Source organism: Mobula birostris, chromosome 32 (assembly GCF_030028105.1).
Source record: "Mobula birostris isolate sMobBir1 chromosome 32, sMobBir1.hap1, whole genome shotgun sequence".
In the NCBI taxonomy this organism is placed as follows: Eukaryota; Metazoa; Chordata; class Chondrichthyes; order Myliobatiformes; family Myliobatidae; genus Mobula; species Mobula birostris.
This window is the reverse complement of record NC_092401.1, coordinates 30,922,949-30,940,945: the sequence shown is the minus strand read 5'-3', so window position 1 is coordinate 30,940,945 and position 17,997 is coordinate 30,922,949. Positions and strand designations below refer to the sequence as shown.

The 17,997-nt window shown below is 41.8% G+C and overlaps 1 protein-coding gene across 4 annotated transcripts in view; it reads left to right on the top strand.

Moving 5' to 3' along the window:
* The window catches only part of LOC140191217 (adhesion G protein-coupled receptor E3-like), a 151,757-nt gene extending 138,005 nt beyond the window's left edge, over positions 1-13,752 (top strand). For all 4 annotated transcript variants that reach the window (XM_072248399.1, XM_072248400.1, XM_072248401.1 and 1 more), the window contains 5 exons: positions 4,920-4,986; positions 5,924-6,015; positions 6,787-6,955; positions 7,090-7,179; positions 12,316-13,752. In XM_072248399.1, coding sequence (XP_072104500.1) covers positions 4,920-4,986; positions 5,924-6,015; positions 6,787-6,955; positions 7,090-7,179; positions 12,316-12,348 — 451 coding nt within the window. In that variant the 3' untranslated portion in view covers positions 12,349-13,752. The remainder of the gene's footprint in view (positions 1-4,919; positions 4,987-5,923; positions 6,016-6,786; positions 6,956-7,089; positions 7,180-12,315) is intronic.
* The last annotated feature ends 4,245 nt before the right edge of the window (positions 13,753-17,997 follow it).

The following is a 17,997-nucleotide window of genomic DNA, read 5'->3' as shown; positions in this document are numbered from 1 at the left end:
AAAGTAAGAGTGGCAGGCCGACAAACCCAGGGCAAGCATTAAAAAGGGCCACTTTTCAACATAATTGTATAAGGGCTAAGAGAGTTGTAAAAGAGCGCCTGAAGGCTTTGTGTGTCAATGCAAGGAGCATTGGTAATAAGGTGGATGAATTGAAAGTGCAGATTGTTATTAATGATTATGATATAGTTGGGATCACAGAGACATGGCTCCAGGGTGACCAAGGATGGGAGCTCAACATTCAGGGATATTCAATATTCAGGAGGGACAGACATGAAAGAAAAGGAGGTGGGGTGGCGTTGCTGGTTAAAGATGAGATTCACGCAATAGAAAGGAAGGACATAAGCCGGGAAGATGTGGAATCGATATGGGTAGAGCTGCGTAACACTAAGGGGCAGAAAACGCTGGTGGGAGTTGTGTACAGGTCACCTAACAGTAGTAGTGAGGTCGGAGATGGTATTAGACAGGAAATTAGAAATGTGTGCAATGAAGGAACAGCAGTTATAATGGGTGACTTCAATCTACATGTAGATTGGGTGAACCAAATTGGTAAAGGTGCTGAGGAAGAGGACTTCTTGGAATGTATGCGGGATGGTTTTTTGAACCAACATGTCGAGGAACCAAATAGAGAGCAGGCTATTCTGGACTGAGTTTTGAGCAATGAGGAAGGGTTAATTAGCAATCTTGTCGTGAGAGGCCCCTTGGGTAAGAGTGACCATAATATGGTGGAATTCTTCATTAAGATGGAGAGTGACATAGTTAATTCAGAAACAAAGGTTCTGAACTTAAAGAGGGGTAACTTTGAAGGTATGAGACGTGAATTAGCTAAGATAGACTGGCAAATGACACTTAAAGGATTGATGGTGGATATGCAATGGCAAGCACTTAAAGATTGCATGGATGAACTACAACAATTGTTCATCCCAGTTTGGCAAAAGAATAAATCAAGGAAGGTAGTGCACCCGTGGCTGACAAGAGAAATTAAGGATAGTGTCAATTCCAAAGAAGAAGCATACAAATTAGCCAGAAAAAGTGGCTCACCTGAGGACTGGGAGAAATTCAGAGTTCAGCAGAGGACGACAAAGGGCTTAATTAGGAAGGGGAAAAAAGATTATGAGAGAAAACTGGCAGGGAACATAAAATCTGATTGTAAAAGCTTTTATAGATATGTAAAAAGGAAAAGACTGGTAAAGACAAATGTAGGTCCCCTACAGACAGAAACAGGTGAATTGATTATGGGGAGCAAGGACATGGCAGACCAATTGAATAATTACTTTGGTTCTGTCTTCACTAAGGAGGACATAAATAATCTTCCAGAAATAGTAGGGGACAAAGGGTCCAGTGAGATGGAGGAACTGAGCAAAATACATGTTAGTAGGGAAGTGGTGTTAGGTAAATTGAAGGGATTGAAGGAAGATAAATCCCCAGGGCCATATGGTCTGCATCCCAGAGTGCTTAAGGAAGTAGCCCAAGAAATAGTGGATGCATTAGTGATAATTTTTCGAAACTCGTTAGATTCTGGACGAGTTCCTGAGGATTGGAGGGTGGCTAATGTAACCCCACTTTTTAAAAAAGGAGGGAGAGAGAAACCGGGGAATTATAGACCGGTTAGCCTAACATCAGTGGTGGGGAAACTGCTGGAGTCAGTTATCAAAGATGTGATAACAGCACATTTGGAAAGCGGTGAAATCATCGGACAAAGTCAGCATGGATTTGTGAAAGGAAAATCATGTCTGACGAATCTCATAGAATTTTTTGAGGATGTAACTAGTAGAGTGGATAGGGGAGAGCCAGTGGATGTGGTATATTTGGATTTTCAAAAGGCTTTTGACAAGGTCCCACACAGGAGATTAGTGTGCAAACTTAAAGCACACGGTATTGGGGGTAAGGTATTGATGTGGATAGAGAATTGGTTAGCAGACAGGAAGCAAAGAGTGGGAATAAACGGGATCTTTTCAGAATGGCAGGTGGTGAACAGTGGGGTACCACAAGGATCAGTGCTGGGACCCCAGTTGTTTACAATATATATTAATGACTTGGATGAGGGAATTAAATGCAGCATCTCCAAGTTTGCGGATGACACAAAGCTGGGTGGCAGTGTTAGCTGTGAGGAGGATGCTAAGAGGATGCAGAGTGACTTGGATAGGTTGGGTGAATGGGCAAATTCATGGCAGATGCAATTTAATGTGGATAAATGTGAAGTTATCCACTTTGGTGGCAAAAATAGGAAAACAGATTATTATCTGAATGGTGGCCAATTAGGAAAAGGGGAGGTGCAACGAGACCTGGGTGTCATTATACACCAGTCATTGAAAGTGGGCATGCAGGTACAGCAGGCGGTGAAAAAGGCGAATGGTATGCTGGCATTTATAGCGAGAGGATTCGAGTACAGGAGCAGAGAGGTACTACTGCAGTTGTACAAGGCCTTGGTGAGACCACACCTGGAGTATTGTGTGCAGTTTTGGTCCCCTAATCTGAGGAAAGACATCCTTGCCATAGAGGGAGTACAAAGAAGGTTCACCAGATTGATTCCTGGGATGGCAGAACTTTCATATGAAGAAAGGCTGGATGAACTGGGCTTCTACTCGTTGGAATTTAGAAGATTGAGGGGGAATCTGATTGAAATGTATAAAATCCTAAAGGGATTGGACAGGCTAGATGCAGGAAGATTGTTCCCGATGTTGGGGAAGTCCAGAACGAGGGGTCACAGTTTGAGGATAAAGGGGAAGCCTTTTAGGACCGAGATTAGGAAAAACTTCTTCACACAGAGAGTGGTGAATCTGTGGAATTCTCTGCCACAGGAAACAGTTGAGGCCAGTTCATTGGCTATATTTAAGAGGGAGTTAGATATGGCCCTTGTGGCTACGGGGATCGGGGGTATGGAGGGAAGGCTGCTGGCAGGGTTCTGAGTTGGATGATCAGCCATGATCATAATAAATGGCAGTGCAGGCTCGAAGGGCTGAATGGCCTACTCCTGCACCTATTTTCTATGTTTCTATGTTTCTATGTTCTCTGTTACTATTGATGGTGAAGACGTGGATGTGGTGAGGACGTATGAGTACCTGGGAGTGTACCTGGATGACAGACTTGAGTGGAGTATCAACACGGAGGCTGTGTACAAGAAGGGCCAGAATCACTTCAACTTCCTGAGCAGACTGAGGTCCTTTGGAGTATGCAGGCCTCTCCTTCACATCAACACAGGTGCTGCCAGCAGACTCAATGTAAAGATTAGAAAGGTTGGATTTGTTGTAGGATTCAAACTGGACATACTGGAGACTGTGGTAGAACAAAGGACCCTACAGAAAATGCTGGCAACTCTGGACAATGTTTCTCAATAAATTCAGTATCATCCATAAAAGTTTACGAAAGCTACCTCCTACCTTCTCATCTAAGTCATAAACATATTACAAATAACTGATGCCTGTGATAAACCACTTGTAATAGATTTTCAAGTAGAGTAATATCTATCCACTTCAACCCTCTGCTTCCTATCACCAAGTCAACTCTGCATCCAGTCTACACATATGTCTGTGCATACCATGTGGGGCCTTCTCGGATGGTCGTCTAAATGCCATTTGGGCAACATCTACCGTTGTCCTTTGTTAACTCCTCAAAAATCTCAATCAGATTAGTGAAGTAGGATTTCTCACAGTCAATGACACCTGACTGTCTCTAATCAGCTCCTGTCTTTCCATATTCACATGCATCCTGTCTCTTCACATTTCTCCAATACTCTGACCATTCACCTAAGGCTTACTGGCCTGTAGTTACTTGACTTACCCCTACTTGCTCTTCTTAAATAAAGGCAACAAAGCAATTGCCTTCCTGAGTGCTCGCTGTACCTAAACATGTTTCCAGTGATTTATCCACAAAGAAACCCTGGTCACTCTAACAGGCCCAACTTTCTCCTGAAGGAAAACAACAGGAATTCTGCAGATGCTGGAAATTCAAGCAACACACATAAAAGTTGCTGGTGAACGCAGCAGGCCAGGCAACATCTCTAGTAAGAGGTGCAGTCGACGTTTCAGGCAGAGACCCTTCGTCAGGACTAACTGAAAGAAGAGTGAGTAAGGGATTTGAAAGTTGGAGGGGGAGGGGGAGATCCAAAATGATAGGAGAAGACAGGAGGGGGAGGGATGGAGCCAAGAGCTGGACAGGTGATAGACAAAAGGGATACGAGAGGATCATGGGACAGGAGGTCTGGGAAGAAAGACAACGGGGGGGGGGGACCTTTTTCTCCCTCTGTCCCTCTGAATATACCCCTTGCCCAACCTCTGGGTCCCCCCCCCCCCGTCTTTCTTCCCGGACCTCCTGTCCCATGATCCTCTCGTATCCCTTTTGCCTATCACCTGTCCAGCTCTTGGCTCCATCCCTCCCCCTCCTGTCTTCTCCTATTATTTTGGATCTCCCCCTCCCCCTCCAAGTTTCAAATCCCTTACTCACTCTTCCTTCAATTAGTCCTGACGAAGGGTCTCGGCCTGAAACGTCGACTGCACCTTTCTCCTGAAGGAAGTCACACATAAGCTCTTTCCAGCATGGGAGCAGATAAGTTTAAAGAGGATGATTAGGAAGACTAACAGATATGAAAGTTGCAGTGGAATGAAAAGTATAGGATCACTGAATAGAGAGTAACACTGCTGAAAATAATCAACCCCTTCCCAAACCAGTAACCCCTCCAGTGCATTCTCCAGGTTGTAACCCAAACTGTCAGTGCACAATAAGATCAATACCAAACTGGATTTGGCAGCAATTTCCATCACTGGAATAGTCAGCCACTGCCTAAGCTCATGTATGGAACACTGTCATTTGAATAGTAATGTTACTGGTGCAACTGGTGCAAATGCGTGTTCATGTGTAGGTATAAAGTGAAGAAAAATCCTCTTTGTGATTTGAAAACCAATATTTTTTCCTTCTTTCCCCAGTTGTTGGTTGGACCTAAAATCAGGCTTTCTGTGGGCTTTTCTGGCTCCAGTTTGTATAATCATTCTGGTAAGTTGTAAAAGTATGAAGATCCGTTTGAATCAGATACATATGAGGTGATGCATTATGGGAACATTTACAAGGGCTGGACATGCACCATGAATGGTAGGCTTTTAAAATGCACTACTTCTAAGGCAAGGCTTAGAAAGGGCAAACTTTTAGTAGTACCTGTTGGGATTATGAATTACATGATTGTTTCTGCCTCTATCATTGACCCTTGTTGAGTTCCAAGGTGCAGTCCTTTCTCCTCCTACCTGCTGGCCCATGGATGTGAGAGTTGTACTGTCCACACTCTCTCCTAAACCTTTCTAAAGATCAGGGTGGCAAAAGTACTTACATGGCCAGAGTTACTGAATATTCTCCAGTTATGCTCTGCACTAACCTTGGCGATTAAGAGAGCAACATAGAGCTTGGTGATATGATAGTTCTTCAAAGATCATGAGCAAAATTTCTGTCATATTGGTTTCCATACTGATTCTTTATACCATGTCCATTAATAACTTTAAATCACAATACAATATGATAATGTTTGAAATTATTTCCTTGCAACTGCTGGAACACCTATTACTATGTCTTCTAAAAGTCATCGTGATTAAGCTTCAGGTGTAGCTGTTTTTCCAGAGGAAGGTGTTTCCATGGAAATGTGAATAGACTAAAGATCACGCCAATAACATTACATATTATTACAAGTATACTTATCAGATTCAGAATCTGGTTTATTATCACTGACAAGTCATGAAATCTGTTGTTCTGCCGCAGCAGTACAGTAGCATATACTAAAAAAACTATAAGTTACAATAAGAAAGATAAAAAAAAGTAGTGCAAAGAATCTACATAGTGAGGTAGTGTTCATGAGTTTGTGGACTGTAAAGATGCAGTTAACTATCTTATTGTATATTATTACAAAAACTATTACCTATCTCACGTATTCCCCTTTCATTGACAGTTGAATGGAGGATTCTTCATTATTACTGTGTGGAAACTGGTTAATAAGTTTTCAAGTATTACTCTTGAATATGGCCGGTTGAAGAAAATCAGGTGAGAATATCTGGTACATGAGATGGTGACTTACATGGTTTTCACGTGCATCCAGGCATTTCCTGTTATTTAGGACCATACAAATGGGTTGACAATTTAAATATTTAAATCCTTTCTTCCACAATTTACTTGAAGCTGTTAGTGTTCACAGATCTAGCTCATCTGATTTAGGACCCACTCACTAATAGCTGAACTTTCCTCAAACTTGTCAAACCAAAAGGATAAAAGCATCAAGTAAGATAGATTGCCTAAAGGCTGCAGGTAGAACAGCTGACTCCAGGCTTGTGGGTTAGCCAGTAAATGAAAGGGGAAGCATATGATTCACCCAGTCATAATTACTGTACCAATTATACTGTAAATCGAGGTCATTGGATGTGTGTTCATGGATTGGCTTTCTCTGGTTACTGCTTTGGTACGAGAAGTACAGAGCTTTGCATTATTCAGTTTGAAATCATGAACCAAAATTACTTAGTAAGACCAACATAAAAACTTCCTTCTTTTCAGTAAATCATCTGGATTCTGGGTGCCACAAGTCACACCTAGATTTATTGATTGCCTTCTTTATCTGTTGCAGTCTCTGTAATGAAGGCTTCAAAGTTTTGTTGGATGCAAAATTCAAGAAATTAGCCAAGGGATCACAAATAATTTTAAAGAGCTGCCAGAAGCGGGGCAGGGGAACGTTTATATTGCATCTGTAAACTGTACTAAGTGGTGCTTAGGAAAGAATTAGATGGTGCCTTACATTCAGTTCCCTCATACCTCTTATTTTAGGATCTTTACCTTCACTGCTGTTGCTCAGCTCTGCCTCCTGGGATGTGTATGGATATCTGGCATGTTGTACTTCGACAAGAAAATGATTGTTATGGCCTACATCTTCACTGTGTTCAACAGTTTCCAGGGAATGTTCATCTTCATCCTGCATTGCCTCCTTCATAAACAGGCAAGTACCCCTCACTTAGAGGGGAGAGTCATCCTCTGCCAAGAGTGTTCCCTTCTCCATGTCATCACTTTGTAATTCCCATTGTCAAGTGTATGGGAAAAAATGTACAAATTCCTCACCATATTGTCTTACAGGTGAGGGATGAATATACGAAATTCTTCCTTGGTGTTTGCTCTCTGAAGAAAACTTCAAAGTACTCTGAGTTTTCAACCTCTACTACACAGGTATGATCACAATGTTTCATGCTGTGTTCAACACGGGGCGGGGTGGTGCTATAGGAGTAACCAATCAGCCATCCTTAATATATAGCAAAAACTAAAGACAGTGTATTGTGTACTTCCGATCTAATATCAGCAACAAAGTTTATGAAGTTTTGTTAAAAAATTTCACTATTGTCATTCAGGGAAAGAAATCTGCTCACCTTATCTGATCTGGCTACAATCTCTCAAATCTAGTTAACTCCTAATTGCTATCTGAATTTGTGGGCAATTAGGGATAGACAATAGACAATAGACAATAGGTGCAGGAGTAGGCCATTTGGCCCCTCGAGCCAGCACCGCCATTCACTGTGATCATGTATCCAGTTCCTGCCTTATCCCCATTACCTTTGATTCCGCTATCTTTAAGAGCTCTATCCATCCAGAGACTTGGCCTCCACTGCTCTCTGGGTGAAAAAGTTTTTCCTCAACTTCGTTCTAAATGGCCTACCCCTTATTCTTAAACTGTGACCTCTGGTTCTGAACTCACCCATCAGTGAGAACATGCTTCCTGCCTCCAGTGTGTCCAATCCCTTAATAATCTTACATGTTTCAATCAGATCCCCACTCATCCTTCTAATTTCCAGTGTATACAAGCCCAGTCGCTCCAATCTTTCAACATATGACAGTCTTGCCATCTCGGGAATTAACCTTGTGAACCTATGGTTCACATAGGGATGGACAATAACACCATAATATTCCCAGCAACACCACATCCTGTGAATGGATCTACATGGAAATATAGATATGCTTTGCAATGCTTTAAGAACAGCATCTATAGATCACCTTCTCCACAAGAGAATTCCAAATTCCCACCACACTCTCTGCCTTCATTGGACAACTTTATTAATTTTACCCACAAGAGGGGTGTGACTAGATCTTGTGCCGAATCTCACATTCCCAAATTGCAGGAACACTTTGCCCAGTTATTTTGTAACTTTCATTAAGCCAATCCAGCTTCCTAAATTTCAAACTATACAACCCTATCTTCTGTAATTTTTCTGTCATTTGTTAATTAATTGTGCACTGCCTATCTCTACTGCTGATCACCAGGTTACAACAGGATTCATTCTTCAGAACCGTTCATAGCACAAACTGTATGCAAGTCAGAAATGAACAAAAGTTATGGGAGAGAATCAGAGGAGCAGCACTGGTGGAAGAGTTAGCAAGCACAGGAAGATGGACTAAGTATTTTCACTGCTCCAGGCTCTGTTCACCTCCACTCAGCCCCTGGCTGTTTTGGCTTGGGGGTGGGAGGGAGGATCAGTGTCATGTGGCAATGTTGCAGTCCCCATTCCCACCCAAAGGAAGGTTCCTACAGCCTCGCAGCAACTGATCTATCTGCATTCCTTCCACTGTTCTACCAAAGGCTCACTTGTATAGATGTCCATAAGTCAGGACATTTGTACCTGGGAGGATCAGTATTTTCTTCCTAAACTGTGGTGCTCAAACATTTGCCAGTAATCCAGGTGTAATTCTGAAATATAGTCACTGTTGCTAAATTGGAACTACAAAGACATTTTATGTGCATCAAATTCCCACAAATAGTGAAAAGAGAGAAAACAGATAGTCCAAGTTTGTAAGAATAATTGAAAGATGAATGAGTTCAATGTCCCAGCATTTATTAATTGCCTCATTGTGAAATATGTATGCCATAAGGTCATAAATTTGTAGACTTATCATCTACTCTAGACTTGAGCATAATATTTAGAGTGCAACACTGCAAGAGGCTGTCTTGTAGGAAAGGTGTCAAAATGAGACCAAGCTCCATAGAAGTTCAAAGCTCAAGGTAAATTTATTATCAAAATACATATGTGTCACCACATACAACCCTTAGATTCATTTTCGCGTGGCATAATAAATGCATAATAGAATAATAATCATATTAGAATCAATGAATGACCACACCGACTTGAGTGTTCAACTGGTGTACAAAAGATAACAATCTGCAAATAGATAAAGAAAGAAATAATAATAAGTAAATAAATAAGGAACATATATCAAGAACATGGGATGAAGAGATTGAAAGTGAGTCCATAGGTTGTCATGGGGCAAGTGAAGTCACAAGCCTGATTCAAGAGCCTTTGGTTCAAGAGCCTGATAGCTGAGGGTTATTAACTGTTTGTGAGCCTGCTTGTGTCAGTCCTGAGGCTCCTAACCCTCTTGATGGCAGCAGTGAGGAGAGCATGAACTGGGTTGTTGGGTTCCTGATGACAGATGCTGCTTTCCTGTGACAGTGTTTTGTACAGATGTGGTCAATGTTGGGGAGGGGTTTACACGTGATGGACTGGGCTCTATCCACTACTTTTTGGAGGATCTTCCATTCAAGGGCATTGTTGTTTCCAAACTAGGCTGTGACGCAGCCAGTCAACGCACTCTTCACCACACATCTATAATGGCTTGGCAAAGTTTTAGATGTCATGCCAAATCTTCTCAAATTTCTAAGGAAGCAGACTCTGCCATTTTTGTTTGTAATTACACTTATGAGTTGGGCCCAGGACAAGTCAGCCGAAATTATAACACCAAGGAATTAAAAGTTGCTGACTTTCTCTACCTCTGATCCTGTGAGAACTGGCTCATGGGCCTCTGTTTTCTTCCTGCTTAAGTCAATAATCAGCTGACATTGAGTAAAAGCTTGTTGTTGTAGTGCCACTCGGTCACATTTTCAATGTCATTCTTATATACTGATTTGTCACCACCTTTAATTTGGCCTACAACAGCATACTTGAATATGGCATTGGAGCTGTGCTTAACCACACAGTCATAAGCGTAAAGCAAATAGAGCAGAGGGCTAAGCACTGTGGTGCACACACCTATGCTGATGGAGATTGTGGAGGAGATGTTGTTGCCAATCCAAACTGATTGAGGTCTGCAGGTGAGGAAATCAAGGATCTAATTGCACAAGGATGGATTGAGGCCGAGAAGATCACAAAACACTATTTCAAGGAGGATCACAGGTCAGGGGACCAGCAATTATCCTTCAACCAGCATCATTAAAAAAATAATCCTGGCCATTATTGTTTGTGGATGCTTTCTGTGCACCAATTCACTGCCACTGCCCCTACAAACCACAAGCAAATAGGAACACAAGTAGGGCATTCAGGCCCCCAAGTGTTTCCCACCATTCAATTTGATCCCAGTTGATCTATGCTGGCCTCAACTCTTCCTTGTGCCAGTCACCCATAACCATCAATTTCTTGACCTTCCAAATATTCATATATCTCCCCCTTCAATTTTCTGATAATTTGGCCTCTACATACTTATGGGCAAAGAATTCCACAGGTTGACCACCCTTTAAGGAAAGAGGTTTTTCCACACCTCGGGTTAAACCCCTTATTCTGTTGCTATATCCCCCGGCTTTTCAACTCCCCCTCTAGGGAGAACATCTCAGCATCTTCCCTGAGGATCTTAGCTGTTTGAATGAGGTCACCCCTCTTTCTTCCAAACTCCAAGAATACAAAGCCAACCATCAAGCCACTCTGGATAGGACTTCCCAGGAATTAGCTCAGTCACTGTCCAAAGATACTATACATTTTTCTCAGTAAAGGGGCTGAAGTATAGTGCAATATTCGAAGGCATGGACTCAGAAACACCATGACTGAAATAAAACCTCTATATTCTTCAACCTCAACCCCCTTGCAGTAAAGATAGTAAACATGATACTTACCATCTTAATTGACTTCTTGGAGCAGTCTACTGACATTTTGCTCTACATGCTCTGGAATACCTCGATCCCTCTGAACCCATTTTCAGTCTCTCTTGATTTAGATAATAATCCAACTTTTGATTCCTCTTACTGAAGTGTGTGACCTCACACTTCCCTACACTCAGTCTATTTGCTGGATTTTCACATGGTCATTCAATATCCTGCTTCATGATCAGAAACTTCTAAAGTATTGCACTGGCTGTGAGGTATTTGGGAAATACTGAGTTCATGGAAGATACTTCATATAAGCCACAGCTTTCTTTCACTAGCAAAGCAACTGTTTACAGTAAAAACTACACAATTATATTGAGCAATACATTTTGGGTTTGCATGATGGATTTGCGAATGAGAAACTCTGTGTGTAAACTTTATGCCCCAGAGCTGAGTGAGGTGTTCCATACACATGAGATTTCAGTGAGAGGCACAGGAATAATCATATTTGTGTGCTTGGATTAAAGAGGTTGAAAACAGTGCCAGAATAAGGAGTGAAGGCCTGTAGCTGTTCCCATTAAATGGACTGTTCGTACCTTCACCTGTCCTTAACTGGAATATTACCATTTGTATCTGCCAGTCAAGAGAACTTTATTCCTCCAGATTAATTATTGAAAGTTTGATCTTTCAGCATTGATGAGCAAGACATTCTCCTGTGACTATTGAATATGTGGGGTCACCATTGCCATACACCACCACATCTGCACCAAACCATCCTCATCCTCTACTAAACCCCAACGACCAAGTTCATTGCTCACCTGTTCTCTCAGGTTGCCCCAGTTAATTTCATACTGTTCCACCGGTGTCTCTGCCCTTTCCATCACTCTACCCTCTGCCTCTTCCACTGCTGCCCATACTCTCGCTCTCACACCTTCCTGCATTCTTCCCCACACACTCCCCTCATGACCTCCTCATGCTCCTCGACACTCTCCTGCACTCTCCCTTGCACACTACCCTTAATACTTCCCCACACATTCCCCTATATACACCAACTCACATTCCCTCTAATGCTCCCCCACACCCTCCTCCCGTATAAACTTGAACTATCTTCTCTTTCATTCACTATCATACATCTCCACCACAAATCCACCCCACACGCTCACACCCACAGATTGTGCACATGGCTACCATATGTGGCACTCACACAATCCTCACACACTGAGACACTCCTTCCCCTCACCCACTGCATCACACATTCTCCCCAAATATCCCTCGAGAATTGAGATGCCTCCTGACAGCCCGACAGGTTTATATTAGTTCTCATCAGCTTGTAAGCTGAGTTGTGCAGTTGCTATCAGGGCTCATACAGTGTACTTCGTGTGTTCGAATATTACCCAAACTGGCATGTATAGGACAGACTGTGTGTTGAATTTCAGCTCCTGACAGTCTCATCTGTTTTCTTACAGAGCCTAAAAATCACACACGAGACAGGGATGTGAATGACAAGACGTGAGCCTGCAGCTGCTTACAAAGCGCAAGAGAGCACAGGAGCAGCATCGCACTGACTTACTTTGCTTGGCACTGTCATCGGAGAATGCCCCATCACTGTCGCCATCTTTCTCTTTCTTACCTCCATTGCACTGTAGAAATTTGTACAAACTTCAGCAAGGGAAAACTTTGCTGTCTGAGAGTTTGGTTGTTTCAGCTCTCTGTTTCAAATCACCTTACCCGTAACTTGAGTTCATCAGGTTCCTAAAATAGGACTAGACTATACAATAACCTGTGCAACAATACCAGTCTGATTCCTGGGGAAAGCAAGGAATTCCCTTACATTTCAAGCACTATCACGGGCAGATCTGATGAAGCTCTCTTTGAATTTAAGTTTGGTGAATGTCTAACTGGTGGTGTTTGGACAGAGGTTGGAAAGGTGTCACAACTTCAGGTTCAGCCCTGAGAAGGTGAGGAAGGAAAGGATTGGCATTCAGCTGGTATTGGAAGGAGTTTGCATTGGTAAAGAATTCCTGTGGATGTGTGGGATATTTTGTGTTGAGTTATTGTTCAATAGTCAAGCACGCTTCATCCACTATCCAACCACACCCTTGCTCTGACCCTTGAGTGTCTGCTAACCTATTTAAACCAGTTCATATAAAAGCAGCTCCTCATTTGGCTTTTGGATGCTACTGCTTTGGTGACACAATATTATGACCATCATAGCCAGTCATAATGGGGGACTTTCAAGAGCCAGCAAAAACACATTGCAGATTCACACTGACGATGCCATCCCCTGACTGGCTCTGGTATGTCTGAGTTTCTGTTTAACAGTGTCTAACAAGAGTGACAATGGGTTAAATCTGACAGGAATATTCTGGCTCTTGCCACCACTAGGCAAGAAACCAGAGTTGGCCCAGATTAGGATGGAGTAGAAATTCCTCAGCAGCAAAAGACAACAAGGTCTCCACTGCCAGTTAGAAGCAGCTGCTGCATAGGAACAACATCTCCTCCTGATTCCTCATGTCAGCATCAGAAAGCAGATCACTGGGGCAATAATTTGCAACTATCCTCTCAGGCATATTGAATATGCACAGAGTAGTTCACAAAGGGATTTCCCATCATCACATTCTCAAAGACAGCTGGGGATTGAACACTGAATTTTGGGCTTGCCCAAGACTGATTAATGAAACAGCAGCCAAAAGTGAAACATGGACATGGTTCATGTCTCCCCATGGCCCAAGTTTGATAGTAACTGCTGCAGATGAGACAAATGCTGTTCACTTTGTTCAAGAAGCAGGATGGTATGCTGGTAAATCTGTTTGTACTCTATTATATAGTACACTGAGTGTGGAAATAAATAACTTCTGAAAAATGCAATGCTTTGATTTAATAAAAATATCAAATTATCTGTAGTTCCTGTTAATATGTTTATTTTCAAAGGTTCTTAAGTGCTTCTAATAACTGAGCAAATAACTGAGGGTGGAATTGAAATTAAAACTAATTTTAATCAAACTAGATCTAAAATCTCTCCCTTCCTAATTGCCAAGGATATCTCATGGCCACTTTTAGCCCCCCTATCTTGATTGGTGCTTGTAAAGTAATGAGTTCTATATAGACAGGATGGATTATCAAAATCTTTTCCACAAGATGAAGGAATCTGGAAATAAAGGGCATGGATATAAGGTGATGGGTTGAAAGTTTAATGAGACCTGAGGAGTAAGTTTTGCCACACAAAGGTAGTAGTGATCTATAAGACCATAAGATATAGGAGCAGAAGCAGGCCATTCGGCCTATTGAGACTGCCACGACATTCAATCATGGGCTGATCTAATTCTTCCAGTCATCCCCACTCCCCTGTCTTCTCCCCATATCCTTTGATGCCCTGGCCAAAAAGAACCTATCTATCTCTGCCTTCAAGTCACCCAATAACTTGGCCTCCACAGCCGCTCGTGGCAACAAATTCCACAGATTTACCACCCTCTCACTGAAGTAATTTCTCTGCATCTCTGTTCTAAATGGGCATCCTTCAATCCTGAATTTGTGCAGTCTTGTCCTAGACTCCCTTACCATGGGAAATAACTTTGTCACATCTAATCTTTTAACATTTGGAATGTTTCAATGAGATCCCCCCCTCATTCTCCTGAACTCCATGGAATACAGTCCAAGAGCTGCCGAACATTTCTCATATGGTAACCCTTTCATTCCTGGAATCATTCTCGTGAATCTTCTCTGAACCCTCTCCAATGTCAGTATATCCTTTCTAAAATAAGGAGCCCAAAACTTCGCACAATACTGCAAGTGTGGTCTCACAAGTGCCTTATAGAGCTTCAACATCACATTCCTGCTGTTATATTCTATACCTCTAGAAATGAATGCCAACTTTGCATTTGTCTTCTGCACCACCAACACAAACTGGAGGTTAACCTTCAGGATGTCCTACACAAGGACTTTACATCTCTACATTTTGACTTCTCTCCACACCTAAATAATACTCTGCCTACTTATATCTTCCACCAAAGTTCATGACCATACACTTTCCAACATTGTATTTCATTTGCCACTTTGCCCATTCCCCTAAACTATCTAAGTATGTCTGTGGGCTCTCTGTTTCCTCAACACTACCTGCTGCTCCAGTTATCTTTGTATTATCAGCAAATTTAGCCACAAATCCATTGATCCCACACTCCAAATCATTGATGTACATTATAAAAAGCAGCAGTCCCAACACCGACCCCTGTGGAACTCCACTGGTAACTGTCAGCCAACCAGAATCAGATCCCTTTATTCCCACTCTCTGTTTTCTGCCAATCAGCCAATGCCCTAACCATGCTAGTAACTTCCCTGTAATTCCATGGGCTTTTATCTTGATAAGCAGCCTCATTTGTGGCACCTTGTCAAAGGCCTTCTGAAAATCCAAGTACAGCACATCTACTGCATCTCCTCTGTCTATACTGTTTGTAATTTTCTCCAAGGATTACAGTAGGTTAGTCGGGCAGGATTTTTCTTTCAGGAAACCATGCTGGCTTTGGCCTATTTTGTCAAGTGCCTCCAGGTAGTTCGTAATCTCATCTCTAATAGTCGATTCCAACTACATCCCAACCAGTGATGTCCAGCTAACAGGTCTATAGTTTCCTTCCTACTACCTCCCACCCTTCTTAAATAGCAGAGTAACATCTGAAAATCAGGTACAATGCCAGAATCTATCGATTCTTGAAAGATCATTGTTAATACCTACTTAACCTCTCCAGCTGCTTCCTTCAGAACCCAGTGGTGGATTCCATCACGTCCAGGAGATTACTTCACCCTCAGGCCGTTAAGCTTCCTGAGCACCTTCTCAGTCATAATATTCACTGCACATAATTCACTTCCCTGACGCTCTTGAATGTCCAGTATACTGCAGGTGTCTTCCACTGTGAAGACTGATGCAAAATAGGCATTCAATTCCTTTGTCATCTCTGCGTCTCTCATTACAATATCTCCAGCATCATTTTCTATTGGTCCTATATCTACCCTCAACTCTCTTTTACCCTTTATATACTTAAAAAAGGTTTTAGTATCTTCTTTGATATTAGTCACAAACTTCTTTTCATAATTCATCTTTTCCTTCCTAATGACCTTCCTAGTTTCCTTCTGCAAGTTTTTAAAAGCCCCCAACCCTCTATCTTCCCAGTAGCTCTGGCTTCCTTGTATGCCCTCTCTTTTCCTTTTACTTTGGCTCTGACTTCACTTGTCAGCCACTGTAGTGTCCTTCTTCTATTTGAAAATGTCTTCTTCTTTGGAATATATCTATCTTGCACTTCCTCCATTTTTCACAGAAACTCCAGCCATTGCTGCTCTGCTGTCCTTCCCGCCAGTGTCCCTTTCCAGTCAACTTTGGTCAGTATCCCTCTCATGCCATTGTAATTTCCTTTATTCCACTGAAATACCAACACATTGGAATATAGTTTCTCCTTCTCAAATTTTCGAGTGAGCACGATCATATTGTGATCACTGTTCCCTAAGGTTTCCTTAACCTTATCACTGCCAGATCATTGCACATCTAGAATGAGCTGCCAAAGTAGGTGGTGGAAGCAAGTACAATTACAATGTTTAAAGGGCATCTGGAAGGTTCTTAGATAGGATTGGAGTGATAGATATGGACCTGATGCAGGTAATTGATGATGAAAGGCATTGATCATATGGATAGTCAGAAGCTTTTTCCCAGGCCTTGCCTTATTTGCCTGATGCCGGCCCCCTAGGCCTGAGTCGACATAGTAGTAGTTTTTCCCAGGGTTGAAATGGCTAACACGAGAGGGCACAATTTTAAGGTGCTTGGAAATAGGTACAGAGGAGTTGTTAGGGCTAAGTTGTTTTTTTTTTCTTTTTTTTTTTACACAGAGAGTAGAGAGTGCATGGAATGGGCTGCTGGCAATGGTGGTGGAGGGGAATATGATAGGGTCTTTTAAGAGACTCCTGGATAGGTACATGGAGCTTAGAAAATAGTGGGCTATGGGTAGCACTAGGTAATTTCTAAAGTAAGTACATGTTCAGCACAGCATTGTGGACCAAAAGGCCTGTATTGTGCCGTAGATTTTCTGGGTTTTCTATGTTTTAAGTAGGGTCCATGTACTGTAGATCATAGTTGGTATGAAAGAGATGGGCTGAAAGGACCATGGTTCTGTGCTGTAGAATTCTATGATCTACAGTGCTAGTTGAAAGATAATTATTAGCCTGACAACAGGAGCTCCATGCTTTTTATTAACTAAGTACCACACAATTATTAACTTGAGTAGCAAATAATTTCAGGCCTTGTCTGATGGACACTGATAAAATATATTATCATCGAACACCTTACGAACAGAAGCAGCATTCACACATCTGATGAAAGGTATAATCGTGGTCAATTCAAGCAACCAACACCACCTACTGCTCCTTGCCTTCATGCATCATGATGATACTGCAGTTTCTCAAATTAAACAAACTAGACAGTGGTTCTATGATTTGAAATAGTGTCCATCATTACAGTGTTTGGCCATTAACACTCTCCCAGGCAGATCCTTCCCAAGTCCAGTCAGCCATTGCTTGTCCAGACCATTCTATATGTAATGGAGCATCATTATTGAGTGACAAACCCATTTAATAATTTTCAGCAAAGAATGAGAAGAAATACATGGAGTAAATATTCTGAACATTAGCAGAAATCCTGCTTTATTTGAAAGCTACTTAACCATAGAAAGAGACGAGACTAACAAGGTACATTTAACAGGTATTTATGGAACTCAAGGTTATAGCTTTGTTCACTATAGCAGTTCTAAAGAGTAGTAGCAATAATAATAGAATATATAATCAAATCCTTCTGTATTTTAAAATGAAAAATATTGAAATCAACATTTCTCATATTTAAGTCTAATCTATGTTAATTAGCTATGCAAATGGAAGCACAAAGGTGATTATTAAATGTCTGTATTTATATCATTAATAACTACTTGCTTTCAACCCAAAAGTAGTGCTATGCAACATCACAATTTGGGTTTGGCTGCGCAATTTTAAATTGTTACAGGAGGTCCAAACAGTTTGATACATCAGAATATAACTACCAACTCAAGATCTTCAGAGTGGTGGAAGAAGTGCCTTGCACTCCTTCATTTTCCTGATATTCCTTTGTACTAGCCAGTTTA